The 22,037-nt window shown below is 48.0% G+C and overlaps 1 protein-coding gene across 7 annotated transcripts in view; it reads left to right on the top strand.

The window, feature by feature from the left end:
- PHC2 (polyhomeotic homolog 2) overlaps positions 1–21,761 on the top strand; it is a 149,462-nt gene extending 127,701 nt beyond the window's left edge. For 3 of the 7 annotated variants that reach the window (XM_072155424.1, XM_072155425.1, XM_072155423.1), the window contains exons 2-16: positions 1,243–1,387; positions 5,301–5,477; positions 5,926–5,997; positions 6,250–6,414; positions 6,671–6,739; positions 6,885–7,110; positions 12,708–12,982; positions 13,260–13,383; positions 18,045–18,253; positions 18,359–18,385; positions 18,957–19,092; positions 19,220–19,334; positions 20,153–20,288; positions 20,410–20,689; positions 20,859–21,761. In XM_072155424.1, the coding sequence (XP_072011525.1) occupies positions 1,277–1,387; positions 5,301–5,477; positions 5,926–5,997; positions 6,250–6,414; positions 6,671–6,739; positions 6,885–7,110; positions 12,708–12,982; positions 13,260–13,383; positions 18,045–18,253; positions 18,359–18,385; positions 18,957–19,092; positions 19,220–19,334; positions 20,153–20,288; positions 20,410–20,689; positions 20,859–21,013 (2,277 nt within the window). In that variant the 5' untranslated portion in view covers positions 1,243–1,276 and the 3' untranslated portion in view covers positions 21,014–21,761. Of the gene's footprint in view, positions 1–1,242; positions 1,388–5,300; positions 5,478–5,925; positions 5,998–6,249; positions 6,415–6,670; positions 6,740–6,884; positions 7,111–12,707; positions 12,983–13,259; positions 13,384–14,993; positions 16,485–18,044; positions 18,254–18,358; positions 18,386–18,956; positions 19,093–19,219; positions 19,335–20,152; positions 20,289–20,409; positions 20,690–20,858 lie in introns of those variants that run through there. The other 4 variants (XM_072155427.1, XM_072155426.1, XM_072155428.1 and 1 more) reach the window with 4 other exon arrangements.
- The last annotated feature ends 276 nt before the right edge of the window (positions 21,762–22,037 follow it).

The following is a 22,037-nucleotide window of genomic DNA, read 5'->3' as shown; positions in this document are numbered from 1 at the left end:
CCCCACTCACCTGTCCATGATCCACCAATGGTCTCCTCGCTCCGGCACGCGCATACCGCCATTCTGAGATTTAAAGGGCCAGTGCACAGAAAATTGGTGCTGGCCGGCTACCCTTCCTGTTTAAATCCCGATCCCTTCCTGTGTCCCCTGCCGGATCTCATGCCTTGTGTCCTAGAGACAGCTTTTCCCTTATGCTCCTTGTCTGTATTGCGATTTCCTGTTGTGGCCCCAGTTCCGTTACTGACTACGATCCCATGCTGCCTGTCCTGACCTTCTGCCTGTCCCTGACTATGACTTTGCTATATGACTTAGTACTTCGCCTTGGAGCGACCTGGTGGTACCACGCTGTAGCAAGTCCTACACGCTTTGCGGCTGGCTCTGGTGAAAACCGTGTACCACTCTGCTCCCAGGTGTTGGCTGACGTCATCGTCCATGATGGTCCAGAGGGTCCACTACCACTGCTGCCTGACACTACTATTGTAGTATATGGGGATTTAACTACTGATCTGTTACTGAGTACAGGTTAAAGACGGCACCCTCTGCTGTTTGTGGGACCGGAGTAATGAACCTCTCTTCTCATTTAGTGAATAGGAGCAGAGCTAGAGTCCACAGTCCATAGCCACATCATGATCGGCTTTTTGGCACGGCCTCTAGAACCAGAATCTATAATGGAGATGGGGGTCAAAAGCAATGCCAAACAGATAAGTGTGTGGTCCTGAAGTCAGACCTCAACAGATCTGATACTGATGACTTATCCTCGGTATGGGTTATTAGTATAAAAAAAATGACCATAAGGACCAGAAAATCAATTTAATTAGTAAAGGAAATAAAGTACAAGGGGAGTCACTACTGAGATCAGACCAACACATAACCCTGGGACAAGCAAGAAGAGGAGTACATAAAGGAGAGAATATCAGTAATAATAGCAACTCATCATAGTGTAGGGGACACTGTCCTGGATAAATATGGACCCCCGCACTCCACTGGGTACTGACTTTTGGACCCCTGCTCTCCTGATTGGGTGTCCGACTACTGTGGACAGGTGGCAAGTGTCTAATATGTACAGTACTGGTGCCAGGGGCTTAGAGAGGATTATGGTTCTGGACGTAACATGAATGAATAGATGAACCCCTAAGTATCTGATCCCCTATAAGATGCTCTCTTTATATATATTCAATATATTTTAAGGTTTCCTTGGATTCTTCCCTTTCTTCACCTCCTGTGATGATTTTGTCTCCACAGTTGATGACACTTTACCCACTGGTTTTCTATTTATATGACAAAGATGGAGAATGAGCCCCCAAACTCCTCTGCACCCAGCAACAGCCGCCCGGCGAACCCCTCAGGATCAGGACACAGCGGGATGCAAGACCGACAGACTGTTCAGGTAGCAATGATACTGAGGCATTGTGCTACAAAGCCCACCACAAGCCTCCAATACACACAGCGGCTTTCAAAATTTTGATGGAGAGGAGGTACAAACGTTACAGCAGGGTCTAATAATTTGGGGGAGGCTTACAGACTTTGCAGCAAGGTCCTATAGCTCTGTATAAATGGTGAATTGTATCATGCATGAAGCTTGCAGTCAGGTTGTACAGGGGGCAGGAATGGTCACTGGGAGCACATGGACCCCCTGTCCCCACCCTTTTCCTCTCCTTTTTGTATGGTCTGTAAGAAAGATGTCAGAAGGGGCAGAGGTTACTAGGGAGGCACAGCGCCCCCCACACACAGCTCCGACAGAAGACTCCCTAAGGCACAGCAACTCCACACCACAGAACAGGCAAGAGACGGGTAAGGTACCGCACCCGCCACTCAGGGGAAATACTAGTGAGGTACTGCACACTTACACTCACACTCATCACAGACAGAAGACTAGTGAGGCACTGCACACTTACACTCACACTCATCACAGACAGAAGACTAGTGAGGCACTGCACACTTACACTCACACTCATCACAGACAGAAGACTAGTGAGGCACTGCACACTCACACTCATCACAGACAGAAGACTAGTGTGGCACTGCACACTTACACTCATCACAGACAGAAGACTAGTGAGGCACTGCACACTCACACTCATCACAGACAGAAGACTAGTGAGGTACTGCACACTCACACTCATCACAGACAGAAGACTAGTGAGGCACTGCACACTCACACTCATCACAGACAGAAGACTAGTGAGGTACTGCACACTCACACTCATCACAGACAGAAGACTAGTGAGGTACTGCACACTCACACTCATCACAGACAGAAGACTAGTGAGGTACTGCACACTTACACTCACACTCATCACAGACAGAAGACTAGTGAGGCACTGCACACTCACACTCACACTCATCACAGACAGAAGACTAGTGTGGCACTGCACACTCACACTCATCACAGACAGAAGACTAGTGTGGCACTGCACACTCACACTCATCACAGACAGAAGACTAGTGAGGCGCTGCACACTCACACTCATCACAGACAGAAGACTAGTGAGGCACTGCACACTTACACTCATCACAGACAGAAGACTAGTGAGGCACTGCACACTTACCCTCACACTCAGGAGACTGAGCACTGCACGTGCCTCTCTCGCCCCAGATTGAAGACTAGTTAAGTGCCGCCTTACCAGGACACTGAATGTAAGCTCTCTGTGTAAGTATTTCTGTCCTGCCTACACCAAGTACACTGTGGTGTGACTATTGTGTACCTGGACTATTGTATAATTGCTGAGTACCAGCTTGCATTGCCTGCTCTGTGACATAACTGCTGAGTACTAGCTTGCATTGCCTGCACTGTGACATAACTGCTGAGTGCTAGCTTGCATTGCCTGCACTGTGACATAACTGCTGAGTACTAGCTTGCATTGCCTGCACTGTGACATAACTGCTGAGTACTAGCTTGCATTGCCTGCACTGTGACATAACTGCTGAGTACCAGCTTGCATTGCCTGCACTGTGACATAACTGCTGAGTACTAGCTTACATTGCCTGCACTGTGACATAACTGCTGAGTACTAGCTTGCATTGCCTGCACTGTGACATAACTGCTGAGTACTAGCTTGCATTGCCTGCACTGTGACATAACTGCTGAGTACTAGCTTGCATTGCCTGCACTGTGACATAACTGCTGAGTACTAGCTTCCATTGCCTGCACTGTGACATAACTGCTGAGTAGTAGCTTGCATTGCCTGCACTGTGATGTAACTGTTGAGTACTAGCTTGCATTGCCTGCACTGTGACATACCTGCTGAGTACTAGCTTGCACTGTGTGCACTGTGACATAACTGCTGAGTACTAGCTTGCATTGCCTGCACTGTGACATAACTGCTGAGTACTAGCTTGCATTGCCTGCACTGTGACATAACTGCTGAGTACTAGCTTGCACTGTCTGCACTGTGACATAACTGCTGAGTACTAGCTTGCATTGCTTACACGGTGACATAACTGAGTACTAGCTTGCATTGCCTACACTGTGACATAACTGCTGAGTACTAGCTTGCATTGCCTGCACTGTGACATAACTGCTGAGTACTAGCTTGTATTGCCTACACTGTGACATAACTGCAGAGTACTAGCTTGCATTGCCTGCACTGTGACATAACTGCTGAGTACTAGCTTGCATTGCTTACACTGTGACGTAACTGCTGAGTACTAGCTTGCATTGCCTGCACTGTGACGTAACTGCTGAGTACTAGCTTGCATTGCCTGCACTGTGACATAACTGCTTAGTACTAGCTTGCATTGCCTGCACTGTGACATAACTGCAGAGTACTAGCTTGCATTGCCTGCACTGTGACATAACTGCTGAGTACTAGCTTGCATTGCCTGCACTGTGACATAACTGCTGAGTACTAGCTTGCACTGTGTGCACTGTGACATAACTGCTGAGTACTAGCTTGCATTGCCTACACTGTGACATAACTGCTGATTACTAGCTTGCACTGTGTGCACTGTGACATAACTGCTGAGTACTAGCTTGCACTTTATGCACTGTGACATAACTGCTGAGTACTAGCTTGCACTTTATGCACTGTGACATAACTGCTGAGTACTAGCTTGCACTGTGTGCACTGTGACATAACTGCTGAGTACTAGCTTGCACTGTGTGCACTGTGACATAACTGCTGAGTACTAGCTTGCACTGTATGCACTGTGACATAACTGCTGAGTACTAGCTTGCACTGTATGCACTGTGACATAACTGCTGAGTACTAGCTTGCACTGTATGCACTGTGACATAACTGCTGAGTACTAGCTTGCACTGTATGCACTGTGACATAACTGCTGAGTACCAGCTTGCATTGCCTGCACTGTGACATAACTGCTGAGTACTAGCTTGCATTGCCTGCACTGTGACATAACTGCTGAGTACTAGCTTGCATTGCTTACACTGTGACATAACTGCTGAGTACTAGCTTCCATTGCCTGCACTGTGACATAACTGCTGAGTACTAGCTTGCATTGCCTGCACTGTGATGTAACTGTTGAGTACTAGCTTGCATTGCCTGCACTGTGACATAACTGCTGAGTACTAGCTTGCACTGTGTGCACTGTGACATAACTGCTGAGTACTAGCTTGCATTGCCTGCACTGTGACATAACTGCTGAGTACTAGCTTGCACTGTGTGCACTGTGACATAACTGCTGAGTACTAGCTTGCACTGTGTGCACTATGACATAACTGCTGAGTACTAGCTTGCATGTACGCACTTGGGTGGCTGCACTACACCTTTACATCACTGGCCCAGGATTATTTTATGGGCTCAGTAAAAGTTCAGCAGTACATCTGACTTAGTTAGGGATAGTTTTTGGCTGTTGCTGGGGACTTGCTTTCCCTGCCCTGGGATGATGGAGGAGCTGTCACACTAGACTGGGAGAAGGGGAGGACAGTGATGGATGAGCCGCCACATCCGGGAGCAGATCCCTCCTCTCTATACAAGACCTTATTGTATCAGGTTAAATTGAGGGGGGTAAATTCACCTCTTTACCCCTCTTAACCTCTGACCCACTCCCCGCCTTCCGGAAGAATGTTAACTACTTGTGTTCCTGGGATCTGTATGAAGCGTCCTGACTTTTCTCTGAACTGTAGGGATCATTAGCAGTGTGAAAGCTTGGTGAGGTCCACAAAGGAGCACGATTAGGGTCCATCATGTTGCTATAATATTGGGCTGCTTGCATCAAGCTGTGGAAGTTAAAATTTGCAACTTGTTAATGTTCTGCTGCAAATTTGCACCAGAAAACATTACTGTAGATAATATAGTCTACTGTGTATAACATGTTATCTCCTGCCCTGTCCCATGTAGGTGATCCAGCAGGCTCTGACCCGCCAGCCCAATACAGCAGCACAGTATCTGCAGCAGATGTACGCGGCACAGCAGCAGCACCTAATGCTGCAGACCGCAGCGCTACAACAGCAGCAGCAACAGCAGCAGCAGCACCTGAGCAGCGCACAGCTGCAGAACCTGGCAGCAGCCCAGCAGGTAATAGCCTACCCCCCCTGTGTAGCTTCACCACATTGGGGCTCATTTACTAAGGTCGCCTTTTTCGGGGATTGCACTGCTTGTACAGGTATTTAGCAGATGTCTGCACTGGGATTTTGGCGCACCCAATAGATTTTTGGCGCAGCTGCGTTGGCTTCCATGCGACATATATTGGGGGCGGGCCGTCGGACGATTCGGACTGAGCGCGGGATTTAACTTTCAAATTATGTTGCAAGACAAAGCACTTACATGCACCCCGAAAAAGAAGGTGAATTCCATCGGACCTGAGCGGGGAAGCGACACATGCAGGATATCAGGCGCACGATCTTATTGAATCGCCGCACAGTGCATTATCGTTGGACAATGTGCTTTCTGTGAACTCGAGCGGCCGGGTAAGTACCTCCATTATGTCTTATCCAAATTCAACTTACCTCCACTTTACTGATAGGCAAGCCTGGCCGCCAGCAGAGCGCCCCCTGTTGTCAGTTCCTCACAGCAAAATCCATCTCAGCCTCTGACGGTGAGTCTACCAGTGGCCTCTGGTCTCCTACACGATGCATGCATTGTAGGGGTGCACACTATGTGTTATTGTGCTCCTGATGTGCAACTTATATAATGGAGTGTAACCTATGTGTTGGGGTGCACATTGTAAACTACATGAGGGGCACACTGTGTAATGTAGACTGTGTGTTGGGGTGCAAGTAGTATACTGTACTGGGGACTCATGTGTTGGGGTGCAGAGCGCTGATTTTCCTTTCTGTCTCATCTGCAGCAGATTAACTTGACAGGGTCTCCTCAGATCATCCAGCGTCCACAGGCGGCCAGCTCCACACCCCCCACATCCTCAGGTATCACTCAGCAGGCCGTGCTCCTGGGAAGTCCTGCCTCTCCAGCCCTGAGCACCAACCAGGCACAGATGTATCTACGAGCACAGATGGTGGGTCCGCCACAAGTTCTGGGGGTCACAGGGGATAGGAGAAGCTGGGGTCTGAGTATACATCTGCTATCTCTGGGGCCCTCATATACAACCAGCAGAAGGAAGATGCTGGACCTGGCAAAAGTCCAACAGGTTTTCATTGAGATAATATAGATTTAGTCATCCAGTCCCCCCTGTATTACACTGTCATTGCCCCCTAAGAAAAAGTCATTTTCGCAATGACTAATGGATGACCTTCCTCCTTGTCTTTCTTTAGCTCATCTTTACCCCAACTGCAACTGTGAGCAATATCCCATCTGAGGTCAGTCCAGGAGCCACCACTCAGGTAAGTACCTCTATCACGAGGGTTTATCATAAACCAGCGAAAGAGCAGGTGGACACAGAGGGCTCTGATAACACTGCCGGCTCATGCTGTAGTGACACAGGGGCCATACCAGGTCCTGGTGCAGATGCTGACATCTTATTCTCAGGTACAGAATATGGCGGTGCGAGGAGGAGGAGGCATCAGCCAATCACAGCTTCCCAGTTTAGCCATGAAACCGGCCACAGCCACCATTAACCCCCATCCAGTGACCACTTCAGCACAGACCAAAACAACACCAAGTGCAACCTCCGCCGAGAGCCAGGGCCCAGGAAGTCGTGTGATACCAAGCAAGACCCTGGTACCTGTGACTGCTCACCCCATCATAAGTACAGGTGAGGTTATCTACTAACCCATGAAGATTACACTAGCAACCACTATAAGCCACTGTGACTCCACTTAGGCCCCGTGCACATGGGGGCAGGTGACACGGCACAATCTGCTTCCATATCAGAACCCCCATAGAAGTCTATGGCCCCGGGTCACCGTGCAGTGAGCGCACAGTGTCCCATCACTCCATGACCATGGTGGCCGCCATACAACATACAGGACACATCCTATATTAAGATGAAATACACGGCAGCTGCTCTGCTTTCTCTGGAGAGTGGAGGGGTGAGGAGAGCTCAGCCCTCCTACCAGCCATGCGCTCGCCCGTTTTATGGCCCAGACGAGCCCATATTAATGTGCATGAGCCCTTACACATACGGCTGGAATCAGAAGTTTACGTACACCATATTATAGGAAACATATGCAGGTTTTCCTCACTATTTGACATGAAATCGGAATAAAACTTTCTTCTTTTAGGTCAATCAGTGTCCTGTACCCCATATACAATACATGACTGACCACACGAGTCGTGTCCTGTACCCCATATACAATACATGACTGACCACACGAGTCGTGTCCTGTACCCCATATACAATACATGACTGACCACACGAGTCGTGTCCTGTACCCCATATACAATACATGACTGACCACACTAGTCGTGTCCTGTACCCCATATACAATACATGACTGACCACACTAGTCGTGTCCTGTACCCCATATACAATACATGACTGACCACACTAGTCGTGTCCTGTACCCCATATACAATACATGACTGACCACACAGTAGAGTCCTGTACCCCATATACAATACATGACTGACCACACTAGTCGTGTTCTGTACCCCATATACAATACATGACTGACCACACTAGTCGTGTCCTGTATCCCATATACAATACATGACTGACCACACTAGTCGTGTCCTGTACCCTATATACAATACATGACTGACCACACAGTAGTGTCCTGTACCCTATATACAATACATGACTGACCACACTAGTCATGTCCTGTACCCCATATACAATACATGACTGACCACACTAGTCGTGTCCTGTACCCCATATACAATACATGACTGACCACACTAGTAGTGTCCTGTACCCCATATACAATACATGACTGACCACACTAGTCGTGTCCTGTACCCCATATACAATACATGACTGACCACACTAGTAGTGTCCTGTACCCCATATACAATACATGACTGACCACACTAGTCGTGTTCTGTACCCCATATACAATACATGACTGACCACACTAGTCGTGTCCTGTACCCCAGATACAATACATGACTGACCACACTAGTCATGTCCTGTACCCTATATACAATACATGACTGACCACACAGTAGTGTCCTGTACCCTATATACAATACATGACTGACCACACAGTAGTGTCCTGTACCCCATATACAATACATGAGTGACCACACTAGTCGTGTCCTGTACCCCATATACAATACATGACTGACCACACTAGTCGTGTCCTGTACCCCATATACAATACATGACTGACCACACTAGTCGTGTCCTGTACCCCATATACAATACATGACTGACCGCACTAGTAGTGTCCTGTACCCCATATACAATACATGACTGACCACACAGTAGTGTCCTGTACCCCATATACAATACATGACTGACCACACTAGTCGTGTCCTGTACCCCATATACAATACATGACTGACCACACAGTAGTGTCCTGTACCCCATATACAATACATGACTGACCACACTAGTCGTGTCCTGTACCCCATATACAATACATGACTGACCACACTAGTCGTGTCCTGTACCCCATATACAATACATGACTGACCACACTAGTAGTGTCCTGTACCCCATATACAATACATGACTGACCACACTAGTCGTGTCCTGTACCCCATATACAATACATGACTGACCACACAGTAGTGTCCTGTACCCCATATACAATACATGACTGACCACACAGTAGTGTCCTGTACCCCATATACAATACATGAGTGACCGCACTAGTCGTGTCCTGTACCCCATATACAATACATGACTGACCACACTAGTCGTGTCCTGTACCCCATATACAATACATGACTGACCACACTAGTCGTGTCCTGTACCCCATATACAATACATGACTGACCACACAGTAGTGTCCTGTACCCCATATACAATACATGACTGACCACACTAGTCGTGTTCTGTACCCCATATACAATACATGACTGACCACACTAGTCGTGTCCTGTACCCCATATACAATACATGACTGACCACACTAGTAGTGTCCTGTACCCCATATACAATACATGACTGACCACACAGTAGTGTCCTGTACCCCATATACAATACATGACTGACCACACTAGTCGTGTCCTGTACCCCATATACAATACATGACTGACCACACTAGTCGTGTCCTGTACCCCATATACAATACATGACTGACCACACTAGTCGTGTCCTGTACCCCATATACAATACATGACTGACCACACTAGTCGTGTCCTGTACCCCATATACAATACATGACTGACCACACTAGTCGTGTCCTGTACCCCATATACAGTACATGACTGACCACACTAGTCGTGTCCTGTACCCCATATACAATACATGACTGACCACACTAGTCGTGTCCTGTGCCCCATATACAATACATGACTGACCAAACTAGTCGTGTCCTGTACCCCATATACAATACATGACTGACCACACTAGTCGTGTCCTGTACCCCATATACAATACATGACTGACCGCACTAGTAGTGTCCTGTACCCCATATACAATACATGACTGACCACACTAGTCGTGTCCTGTACCCCATATACAATACATGACTGACCACACTAGTCGTGTCCTGTACCCCATATACAATACATGACTGACCACACTAGTCATGTCCTGTACCCTATATACAATACATGACTGACCACACAGTAGTGTCCTGTACCCCATATACAATACATGACTGACCACACTAGTCGTGTCCTGTACCCCATATACAATACATGACTGACCACACTAGTCATGTCCTGTACCCCATATAATGTGACCTTCCTATGTGTGACCCCTCTTCCATATGCAGTCCATGTCTGGTGACCTGCTCCCCAAATACATCGCAACACGGCCTTAATATATGGAACATTTAGGCCTCACCTCTCCTGATCGTGTCTCTAGGGGCCATATGTAGACCCCCCTTCAAGGATGAGCAGCAGTTGTCATGGAAACAGCCCCCTCATCTCGCAGAAATAAATAATTGATCCACTATTGCCTCAACCCCAGGCATTATATTAACCCTGCGCATGCCACAGGCCTGCCAGACATGACATAATTAAACATTTATAGGGCCAGCAGCTTCACACAGTGAAATTTTCTAGATAATGGAGACTAATGTGTACAGGTATCGCATATCTGCAAGATGTCTAAGGACAAGTGCAATGCGGACAGCCAGGGGAGACAGGGTCATAAGGCGACTAATGCAAAATGTGTGCTGTGATGTGTTCCTGGACTGTATAGGGACCAGCCTGTATTACTGGACTGTATAGGGACCAGCCTGTATTACTGGACTGTATAGGGACCAGCCTGTATTACTGGACTGTATAGGGATCAGCCTGTATTACTGGACTGTATAGGAACCAGTCTGTATTTCTGGACAGTATAGGGATCAGCCTGTATTACTGGACTGCATAGGGACCAGCCTGTATTACTGGACTGTATAGGGACCAGTCTGTATTACTGGACTGTATAGGGACCAGTCTGTATTACTGGACTGTATAGAGAGCCGTCTGTATTACTGGACCGTATAGGGACCAGCCTGTATTACTGGACTGTATAGGGACCAGCCTGTATTACTGGACTGTATAGGGATCACCCTGTATTACTGGACTGTATAGGGACCAGCCTGTATTACTGGACTGTATAGGGACCAGCCTGTATTACTGGACTGTATAGGGACCAGCCTGTATTACTGGACTGTATCGGGACCAGCCTGTATTACTGGACTGCATAGGGATCAGCCTGTATTACTGGACTGCATAGGGATCAGCCTGTATTACTGGACTGTACAGGGATCAGCCTGTATTACTGGACTGTATAGGGACCAGCCTGTATTACTGGACTGTATAGGAACCAGTCTGTATTACTAGACAGTATAGGGATCAGCCTGTATTACTGGACTGTATCGGGACCAGCCTGTATTACTGGACTGCATAGGGATCAGCCTGTATTACTGGACTGTATAGGAACCAGTCTGTATTACTGGACAGTATAGGAATCAGCCTGTATTACTGGACTGCATAGGGATCAGCCTGTATTACTGGACTGCATAGGGATCAGCCTGTATTACTGGACTGCATAGGGATCGGCCTGTATTGCTGGACTGTATAGGGACTAGCCTGTATTAGTGGACTACATAGGGTTTGTTCTGTATTACTGGACTTTATAGGGATCAGCCTGTATTACTGGACTGTATAGGGATCAGCCTGTATTACTGGACTGTATAGGGACCAGCCTGTATTACTGGACTGTATAGGAACCAGCCTGTATTACTGTACTGCATAGGGATCAGCCTGTATTACTGGACTGCATAGGGTTTGTTCTGTATTACTGGACTTTATAGGGATCAGCCTGTATTACTGGACTGCATAGGGATTGGACTGTATAGGAATTGGACTATAGAAAAATATAGGTATTCTGCACTTCAAATGGATCAAGGCAGAAAATCCATTCAAAGTGCTGAATATCTATATTTTTCTATTTTTTTCACTACTTTGCACCAGTGATACCCTTGTAATTTATTCATTGCCCACTATGGGGCACATTTACTTATGCGTCTGCTGGAGTTCACAGAACTCCGACGATGGTCCGACGATAATGCACTGTGCTGCGATTCACTAAGATCGTGCGCCCCATACCCTGCATGTGTCGCTTCCCCGCTCAGGTCCCCGGAGTTCACCTTCTTCTTCCTGGTGCATGGAAGTGCTTTGTCTTGCGACAGTTTGAAAGTTAAGGAATCAGACTATATAAATAATGGAATTATTGAAAAATAATAATTATTATTATTATTACTGAACTGTATAGGAATCAGCCTGTATTAGTGGACGATGTAGGGATCCTCCTGTATTACTGGTCCATATAGACATCGGCCTGTATTACTGGACTGTATTGAGATCTTGTTTAGTTCCAGTATTATATAATAGTCCACATTTTGTTGGACCTGTAGATGAAGGTGCAGACAGTGGGTGCAGCCGGGGTGACATCTTGGCTTTCTCGTCACTCCCGGGTCTCTCCTCTGTGTTGCTCTCAGTCTCTGTTGTCGTGGTGACTGCCTCGGGCCTGGACACGGTTCTTTACTTTCATGTAAAACTCAGGCACAAAAGACTCTTAATACGATGCAAATCTGCTGCTGCTGCCCCAGGTGACGATGCCCGTCTGTCCCTGCTGGCGTCCTGGCCCAGCTGCCGGGTGCCATGGTAGCCTGGCGGATCCAAGATATGAGTGATTCCATTGTTTGAGTCAAAGATCCGTGATAATCCCCGTCCTCATGTACCGCCTGTACAATGAGAGTGATAGCCCAGCACCTAACTATATGAATGCCTTCCCTGCAGCCTGTTCCTCAGCTCTGATACAGCCACAGAAGCCACTGCAGATACAGCCGCGGCCCCTGCTGCCCCTCACCCAGGTCAGTTCATCAGCGCAGTGTCTCAGCTCTTCACCTATCACACCCCTGGCAGTGCCCTCATCCACCTGTGCCGAGACCAATGGGCACAGACAGAGCCCTGCCACCTGCTCAGGCCTCCCCGGACACGAAGTGACCGTGCCACGCAAGCTTCTCCCGGTCAGCTCAGCCGTCATCCTGCAGCTTCCAGCAGCTCCGGGCACGGTAAGTGTAATACACCTCCAAATGCCAAGCCCTTTAAGTGTCCCTTTAATGCCACAGTTTGCACATGGTCTGACCTCCTGCTTCCATTACCAACCATTTCCGCCCTCCAATACTGGAGCGAATGGAACATGGACAAGATGGCAGATCTAGCCAACGTCACTTGTTTTGGAACGATCACCCTTGAGCTACTCAAATCCCAAGGCTTTTCATTTGACAGTAGGGATCTGGGACTGCACCAATTAACTTTCCATCACTTTCCATGTGCTGTTTCTTGCAGACTCATCCTGCAGCAGAGAACCTCTATAAACACTGCTCATCTATCAGTCCTTCTCTGGTGAAGGCTCCAGTACATGCTGCCGCCGTTTCCATCACCAGAAGCTCAGGTCACTACCGGCCACATGGTGAGTCCTGCCACTGCTCTGCAGATTGGAATCACAATGACAGTTTTAGCCCACAAACTATGTTGGTCGGATCCCACGGACTGCACACATTGCATAGAAGGGAGTCCTTGCATCATATTACTGTATGATGCAAGGTCTCCCCTATTGTGTGCAGTCCGTGGGATTGGACCAAGATACAGGTCTGTCTTTGTGAACTGTACAACTGGACTTAGCACAGTGTTTCATTCATGGACTGCAATGACGGGAATGGGACTCAATGCATCATAATACTAAACGATGTAAGGAGTCCCTTCATCCCTGATGTAATGATGATAGCAGTTCAGTGCAAGGAAGAAGGAACTGTGTGTATCATATATCACTTTCATGCACGGAGTCCCGTCCCAGAAATTTGGGTTGGTCCTTGAAACAGGACACAGCATGGCTTTCATTGTATGTAACTCCTAAGCTCCACTAAATATTAAGGGACCTTCTTCCTAAATAAACCTGTAGGGGATTAGAGGAATGCCCATTTCTGTCCATTGTGTATCAGTATTTAAGTAATTAGGTCTCTTAGATGCAATACCAGACAAAGCCATGGACAAGAGGGGTGCTGTTTCCAAAACAGAATCATAGTGTATTTTAATTCTGGCAAATCTCTTCAACACAGAAGCCTAATTGAAAACTGTGGACTCCTGTCTGTTACCATAACGCCAAATTTAGCAGCGAACCCTAATTTTCTCTACATCACATGACAGGAAGCTGAGATTTCGGGAGCTGTTTGTGGGGTCTTCATAATTGAGGTGGGAGTAATGTCATCGGGTTCACATTCATCAGATAACACAAATGTGATGGGCAGCGAAGCTAAAAGCGGGAGCAGGTGGGGGGCGCACATTATACGCCACATGACCCCCATCGCCCTGCACTTAGGACGAGACCACAGAAAGCTGTCTCATGAAATAATAATCAGACACCGGGGACATGGACGCTCGCGCCCGCCTCATACACGGAGAACAAAAGCTTCCACGTATCGCTCTTATTATATATGAAACCGCTGGAATGGAGCCGCATCGAGAAACATGAGATATGTCCGCCCCATCCCCCTCCTACCAGCTAGAAGCGGACATATTCCTCCATACATGAGACCTACACCCCTGCCCCACGGGTGGCACCTACCTGCACCCCTGCTACATTAGGGCACAGCTCGGATCAGTGGAGCCAGCTCAGCTGCATTGTGTATGGAGGGCTACACGTCTCTTCTCAGACTCCATGCTTTACACTGCAGCCCTGTTCCATTAGTAACTATTGAGAAAAATAATAATGTATCCTGCATGTCGTTATAACAATGAAAACATCGGAGAAAAACCCAAATATAACAATATGTTGATACGCTCTCTACAAGGCAAAGAATGAATATTAACAGTGAGAATGCACAGAAATGCCACATAGAAAGCGCATGTAACATATATGATAAAAACATACTCTCCCCCCCCCAAAAAAAAATCGATCAACACAAATGTTGCATTTGTGTTCTGTTTCAAAATGCAACGCAAATGCAATCAGCACATGGGATGTAGCCAGAGACCACAGTGTGACCCAGTCGGGTGTGTCTTTATTGGACCTCCCTGTATAATCAGTGTGACCCGGTTTGGGGTGTGTGTATTGGATGACCTCGTTTATCCTGTAGGATCGGTGTGACCCGGTTTGGGGTGTGTGTATTGGATGACCCCGTTTATCCTGTAGGATCGGTGTGACCCGGTTTGGGGTGTGTGTATTGGATGACCCCGTTTATCCTGTAGGATCGGTGTGACCCGGTTTGGGGTGTGTGTATTGGATGACCCCGTTTATCCTGTAGGATGGGTGTGACCCGGTTTGGGGTGTGTATACAGACAGCTGTTGGGTTGTACTGTTGCTTGCAGGCGGACAGCTGGCATTGTAGTTTAGCAGCTGCTGTTGTGTCAGTGTTCGGACCCCCCTTCCTCCCACTTGTATTCCTTGCTGTACCCCCTCCCCTCCTGCCTCCGCCTGCCTCTGGGATTGGAGGAAGAGGAGGGGAAGTGCGGGCGATGGGCAGACTCACAAAGGGCTGAGCCTCTCATTCATTGTCTGAGTGTGGAGCGAGGGGCCGTGTGTGTGTGTGGACAATGTGGAGCTGAACAACAGGAGTCCTAGGCCTGGACCATCACTTTCCTGAGTGACTGAAACTCTTCCTGCCCTCCCAAGTCACAACAAAGAGCTGGTGCCTGCCCAACACAGCTACTACTCCAGAACATAGCAGAGAGCCGGACACAAGCAGAGGATACAACCCCCAGCCTCCCCCACAGGGAGTACAACTCCTCTCCTACTCCACACCTGAGGATACAACTCCCAGCCTCCCCCACAGGGAGTACAACTCCTCTCCTACTCCACACCTGAGGATACAACCCCCAGCCTCCTCCACAGGGAGTACAACTCCTCTCCTACTCCACACCTGAGGATACAACCCCCAGCCTCCCCCACAGGGAGTACAACTCCTCTCCTACTCCACACCTGAGGATACAACTCCCAGCCTCCCCCACAGGGAGCACAACTCCTCTCCTACTCCACACCTGAGGATACAACCCCCAGCCTCCTCCACAGGGAGTACAACTCCTCTCCTACTCCACACCTGAGGATACAACCCCCAGCCTCCCCCACAGGGAGTACAACTCCTCTCCTACTCCACACCTGAGGATACAACCCCCAGCCTCCTCCACAGGGAGTACAACTCCTCTCCTACTCTACACCAGAGGATACAACTCCCAGTCTCCCTTCCTAAAGAGGATACCCCCTCCTTTCACCACTACTTCAGAGGATACAACTCCCAGTCTCCCTTCCTAAAGAGGATACCCCCTCCTTTCACCACTACTTCAGAGGATACAACTCCCAGTCTCCCTTTCTAAAGAGGATACCCCCTCCTTTCACCACTACTTCAGAGGATACAACTCCTAAACCTTCCAAGGCCTGAATGTGGGGTCCCAGGATTTGGGGCTGATGGCAGGAGTGTGGGTGTCTGGGGGTGGCGGCACTTGTGGAGTGGGGCTCCATCTGTGACGTTCCCATGACGAGCTCATATTTGTGGAGAAGCCACTGACAGTCACATTCAGGTTGGTGTACAATTACATTACAATCTAATTCTCTAGTTACAGAACTGAACAGAACTTTTCAATTCTTCAAAATTTGCAAAATCTCTTCTGTCAGTAAACAATAACTTTACATGTTTAGCACCAAACAGACCGGGGCCCCAGGCTGACACATGTTACCTGCAGTGAAGCTTAATAACAAAATATTGGGGCACCTCCATAAATATTTTTATATGCCTGAGGTCATTGTATTGTGTGGAATTGTAACAGATTGTCAGCTGTGGGGGTAAATAAGTCTCAAGTATCTTGAAAATGGTTAGAAATGGAAACAAAAACTATGGTAAAGTTGCAAAACTTTTCACTGTATAATGACAGAGCGTTATGTTATATATGATATGACTGTATGTTGGATATGTGTGATGATCACTGCAGCATGTATGATAAGTGCTGGCTGATGCCGGACATGTGTGATGAGCGATACAAGATGTGTGGTGGGCACAGGCGGCTGATGCCGGACATGTGTGATGAGAGATACAGGACGTGTGATGTGCATAAGGGGCTGATGCTGGACTTGTGTATTTAGCGATACAGGTCATGTGTGATGAGAGATACAGGATGTATGAGGGCACAGCCGGCAGATCCTGGGCATGTGTGATGAGAGATACAGGATGTATGAGGGCACAGCCGGCAGATCCTGGGCATGTGTGATGAGTGATATTAGACAGGAGGCGGCTGATGCCGGACGTGTGTGATGGGCACAGAGGGCTGACAATGCCCTGTTGTTATAGGAACTGGCAGCTGATGAAGGACAGCTTAAATTACGGAATAAATATATCTACCTTTGGGTTTTGGAATATGTTGCTGCTCTATATACCAATAAAGAAAATGACACAAACACCTGATCACTGATCATTAGCTCATTGCTAGTCATCTGTAGTGGTCTCTTGTTATCTACAACCTCGCATCAAGCAGGACTCAATCCCAAAGTCACCATTTACACACAGAGATTTCGGGCACTACATACTGTAGTTGCAGGAGGTGTCCCAGGGTTTGGGATATCCTTTTTTTGTGCTCCACTGGGATAGCGGTGACATTGTGGTGATGATGAGGATTATTACATTGTGTACACAGCACATTGGATGCTGGAGAATTGTAGCTGAATGTAGTCAGTGTATCCAAGTGAAAGGATTTTGGGGTAAAATACGGCACATGTTACTGGGGTACAATGATAGTTTATCATTAGTCATATGTTCACATGATGAGACATCGTCATAGCTCAAAGGGCCACAGAAGTCCATGACACCATGACGGATCAGCGGACACCAGAAGGACAGGTCGTGCCAGTCGTTCAGCAGCGGGCAGATCCTATGCAGATGTCTTCTGGACATAGGAGACTTGTTGGGTTCACTCCCCTAAAAGCGTATCCATTGCTACCTCGGAGGTCAGAGGTTAGGTGAACTTAGCCAAGGGTTGGTTACAGGGGTCATGATTTATTAAGGAAGTGTTTCTCCGTCCTCTTCATTCGTAGTTGTGGATGTTTTTGCATCAGTGTTTCTTATGCTGTGTCTTTTCTGTCCTCTATAGACTCCGCTCATACAGGTGTGCCAGGCTCTGACTCTTGCCCTCCACTGGACATGACATCGGGGAATGGTTCATCTCCTATTCCAGCCGCTGCCACTGGGAACACCCCGCAGAACGGTGAGAACAAGCCGCCGCAGGCTGTGGTCAAACCGCAAATCCTCACCCATGTCATCGAAGGCTTTGTGATCCAGGAGGGAGCCCAGCCGTTCCCAGTATGTATACACGGAGATTGGTATTGGATGGGGGGAGTAGTAGTGCATGCTGTATACATTGTATCCTATGTACAGATGATTACATGACACTTCTTGTTTTTGCAGTCACACAGGAGCAGAGCTGTCCTCGAGGTGGGTGACCACGTTTACCTTGCATTGTATGTATATGAAGCCCGGTGTGGGGAGCAGGGTGATGGTGTCTTCTGTAAGCTCAGTACATCAGCGCATATCTCTCTACTGTCCCGAACTACAGGCTGCGCTTACACACTGTAACAAGTCCTCAGCTCTGTGAGCAGGAAGGGTCTACAGTGTATATAGGTTTGTCACAGATAGATACATTATACACAACCCAGTCAGAAAGTTCTGGATTATTCATACCATGGAGACGTAGGTGCCCGCAGTAGACGCCCTGGAGTCTGGCAGTAACAGTGCATTTTCTTGGGTTTTCCATGTTTTTTTCCATTGTTGGCTCTATGGCTGGCACATAGTTACCCGCCCTGTGGCTGGTCATGCGGCCGGCCTGTAACTTCTTGTGAAAACCACTGAGCCGGCTGCTATTAGTCACAGCTGGATGAATGGTAATAATCGGCCACTGGCCCTGTGGACACAGCAGGAGGCATATAACCCCGGGTGGTAACACTCCCAGTGCAGGAAAGTGCCTCCCAGGCCTCAACTCCTGACTGCTATTGCTCTCGTCTTACAGGTGGGGCGCTCTTCCCATCTTGTGGGGTCGCAGGAGAAGCATCAGCAGATACCATCACAAGAAAAAGTGCCCCAACAAGAGACCAACACGACGACCACAACCACAGACTCCGAGATGGATGAAACTTTCATAGCAGGTGAAGGGCCTCGTTCCGATACTCTTCCTGAGAGCTAGCAATCTAGACTACTTCAATCATATTGAAGAATGCAGCGTGGTCATTCCACGGGATAGACGTATAAGTTATCTTTTTATCTTTTGTTCAGCATCTAAAGATGAAGGTGAACCACCAAAACTGAAGTGTGAGCTCTGTGGTCGAGTGGACTTTGAGTACAAATTTAAACGCTCCAAGCGCTTCTGTTCCATGGCATGTGCTAAAAGGTGAACAATGATCTGTATGGGTGTGTATATATGTATGTATTTGGGAGTATAGGAGAGGTGTCTATGCTGCATGCAAGCTACTGGGACATGTTGGAGGTGTATACAGGTAATGGGGTGTATAGGAGAGGTGTGTGTGTGTGTATACTGTATGCAGGATACTGGGTGTATAGGAGAGGTGTGTGTATACTGTATACAGGATATTGGGTGTATAGGAGAGGTGTATATACTGTATACAGGTTACTTGTTGTATAGGAGAGGTGTATATACTGTATACAGGTTACTTGGTGTATAGGAGAGGTGTATATACTGCATACAGGATACTGGGTGTATAGGAGAGCTGTATATACTGTATACAGGTTACTTGGTGTATAGGAGAGCTGTATATACTGCATACAGGATACTGGGTGTATAGGAGAGGTGTATATACTGCCTGCAGGATACTTGGTGTATATACTGCCTGCAGGATACTTGGTGTATATACTGCCTGCAGGATACTTGGTGTATATACTGCCTGCAGGATACTTGGTGTATATACTGCCTGCAGGATACTTGGTGTATATACTGCCTGCAGGATACTTGGTGTATATACTGCCTGCAGGATACTTGGTGTATATACTGCCTGCAGGATACTTGGTGTATAGGAGAGGTGTATATACTGTATACAGGTTACTTGGTGTATAGGAGAGGTGTATATACTGCATACAGGATACTGGGTGTATAGGAGAGCTGTATATACTGCATACAGGTTACTTGGTGTATATACTGTATACAGGATACTTGGTGTATAGGAGAATAACTTCATTCTTCTAATCTCTCAGGTATAATGTTGGATGCACAAAACGCGTGGGCCTCTTTCATCCCGACCGCAGCAAGATACAGAAACCTGCAGCGGCCAAGCACTCGCGGCGGAGGAAGAGTAACCTGCAGAGTCCCAGCCCTGAGAGAGCTGTGCAGGTACAGGCCACAGCGCAGCCAGGACTACAGGTTCACCATGAGCAGGGGCTTTGAGTGACATTAGGTGAAGGCCGGTAGATATCCTTGTTTTATGTAGATGTATCTGGGTTTCTTCCTACAGATGTCTGAACCCATCACCCCCATCAGCATGACCCCGCTGACTACCACCTCCAACCTCAAACACAGCCACAGCCAGGAGGACTCCAGCCGCTGCTCCGACAACTCCAGCTACGAGGAGCCGATTTCTCCCATGTCCGCCAGCTCCTCCCACTCCCGCCAACGCCACCATGACCGCGGGGCAGAGCCTACAGATCTGCAGGGAGGGGACCACAACTTCTTACCGAGTGACCCCACCAAGTGGAACGTGGAAGACGTCTACGAGTTCATCCGCTCCCTGCCAGGTGCGTAGGCTTCATCATGGATTGATCCGTACTAGAGACATGTCCAGAACTGGATCGTCTTCTTGGGGGGGGGGGGGGAGACAAAGGACCAGGAATCTTGTAATCCGATGTGCCTGATCCTTCTTTCCCAATCTCATTCTTATGACTGTCCATGTTCTTCTCTCTGCAGGTTGTCAGGAGATCTCGGAAGAGTTTCGTGCGCAGGAGATAGATGGCCAGGCCCTGCTGCTGCTCAAAGAGGATCATCTAATGAGCACCATGAACATTAAACTGGGGCCGGCGCTGAAGCTGTACGCCCGTATCAGCATGCTGAAGGACTCCTAACCACCAGGGCGGCGCTGAACTCCTGCCGCCGGATTGCCACATCCAGTAAGGAGCTGGGAACTGATTTATTTATAGGAGTTTTCCTCATTTTATATATTTTTTATGACCAAATCCTCTATTTTATAAGGTTCCTCCTGTTTTTCAGCAAAACAAATGATGGATTTGTAAGTTTGTATTCACCCAACATTTCATTAAAATTCATTTCCTAAAGAAAGGTCCTGCAGCAGTGCACCCCCGGGGGCGGCCGCCTCTTCTACTTCACAGAACAAGGAGGTTCTGACCTGCGCCGGTCCCTGGACACTTCTCCTGGCACTGACCTCACATCAGGACCATCCCCTGATCTGGCTGAGCTAGGACCGTATGTAATATGGGCCCCGTCTTCTTTAACTGCCCTTACAAATTGTCTAATATTTGGTCAAAAAGTGAAGCCTGCCCTCACCTACAGACATTACATTGCCAGTATTGCTCGTGCTTTGGCCCGGGCCCATTACTTTACCAGAACTTGGTCTCCCCTTCCCCCATTACCTCTTAGACTTGCCCTTCCACTACTTTTTGTGTATCCCAATGTTATGGGAGACAGAAGATACTACTCACCAGCTATATTCTCGCTCTCTCTCCAGCAGAGGGCAGTATACAGATAAAGCTACTAATCCGGTGCCCTCAGGATGGGATACACGGTGCTATCATGGTGCTAGGTTATAAAGTCTGTGTTATCTTTATTTTATAAATAAAGTTGCAATTGTACTAATCTGTTGTTTCGGGAATAAGCATTAGTTAGGAGCTTAGTTTTTGGTACAGACAGGACTGGCTCTTGGTAAATGTGTAATACCAGGGTCACAGGACATTTCCTCACCACCACAGACCACAAGTATGTGACTGAGTCACTGAAAACAGGCGCCTGCAGACTGGATTAGGAGCCGGGCCAGGCGTCCTCTTCTTCCCCCCTCTAGGGGCGAGCTCTGAAGTGCTGAATGGTGACCATCGCTGTACATCATGGAACAGACAAGATCCGCCCTCTACAGGC

Source organism: Engystomops pustulosus, chromosome 6 (assembly GCF_040894005.1).
Source record: "Engystomops pustulosus chromosome 6, aEngPut4.maternal, whole genome shotgun sequence".
NCBI classification, from domain to species: Eukaryota; Metazoa; Chordata; class Amphibia; order Anura; family Leptodactylidae; genus Engystomops; species Engystomops pustulosus.
The sequence above is the reverse complement of the archived record's forward strand: the minus strand, read 5'-3'. Positions and strand labels throughout refer to the sequence as shown.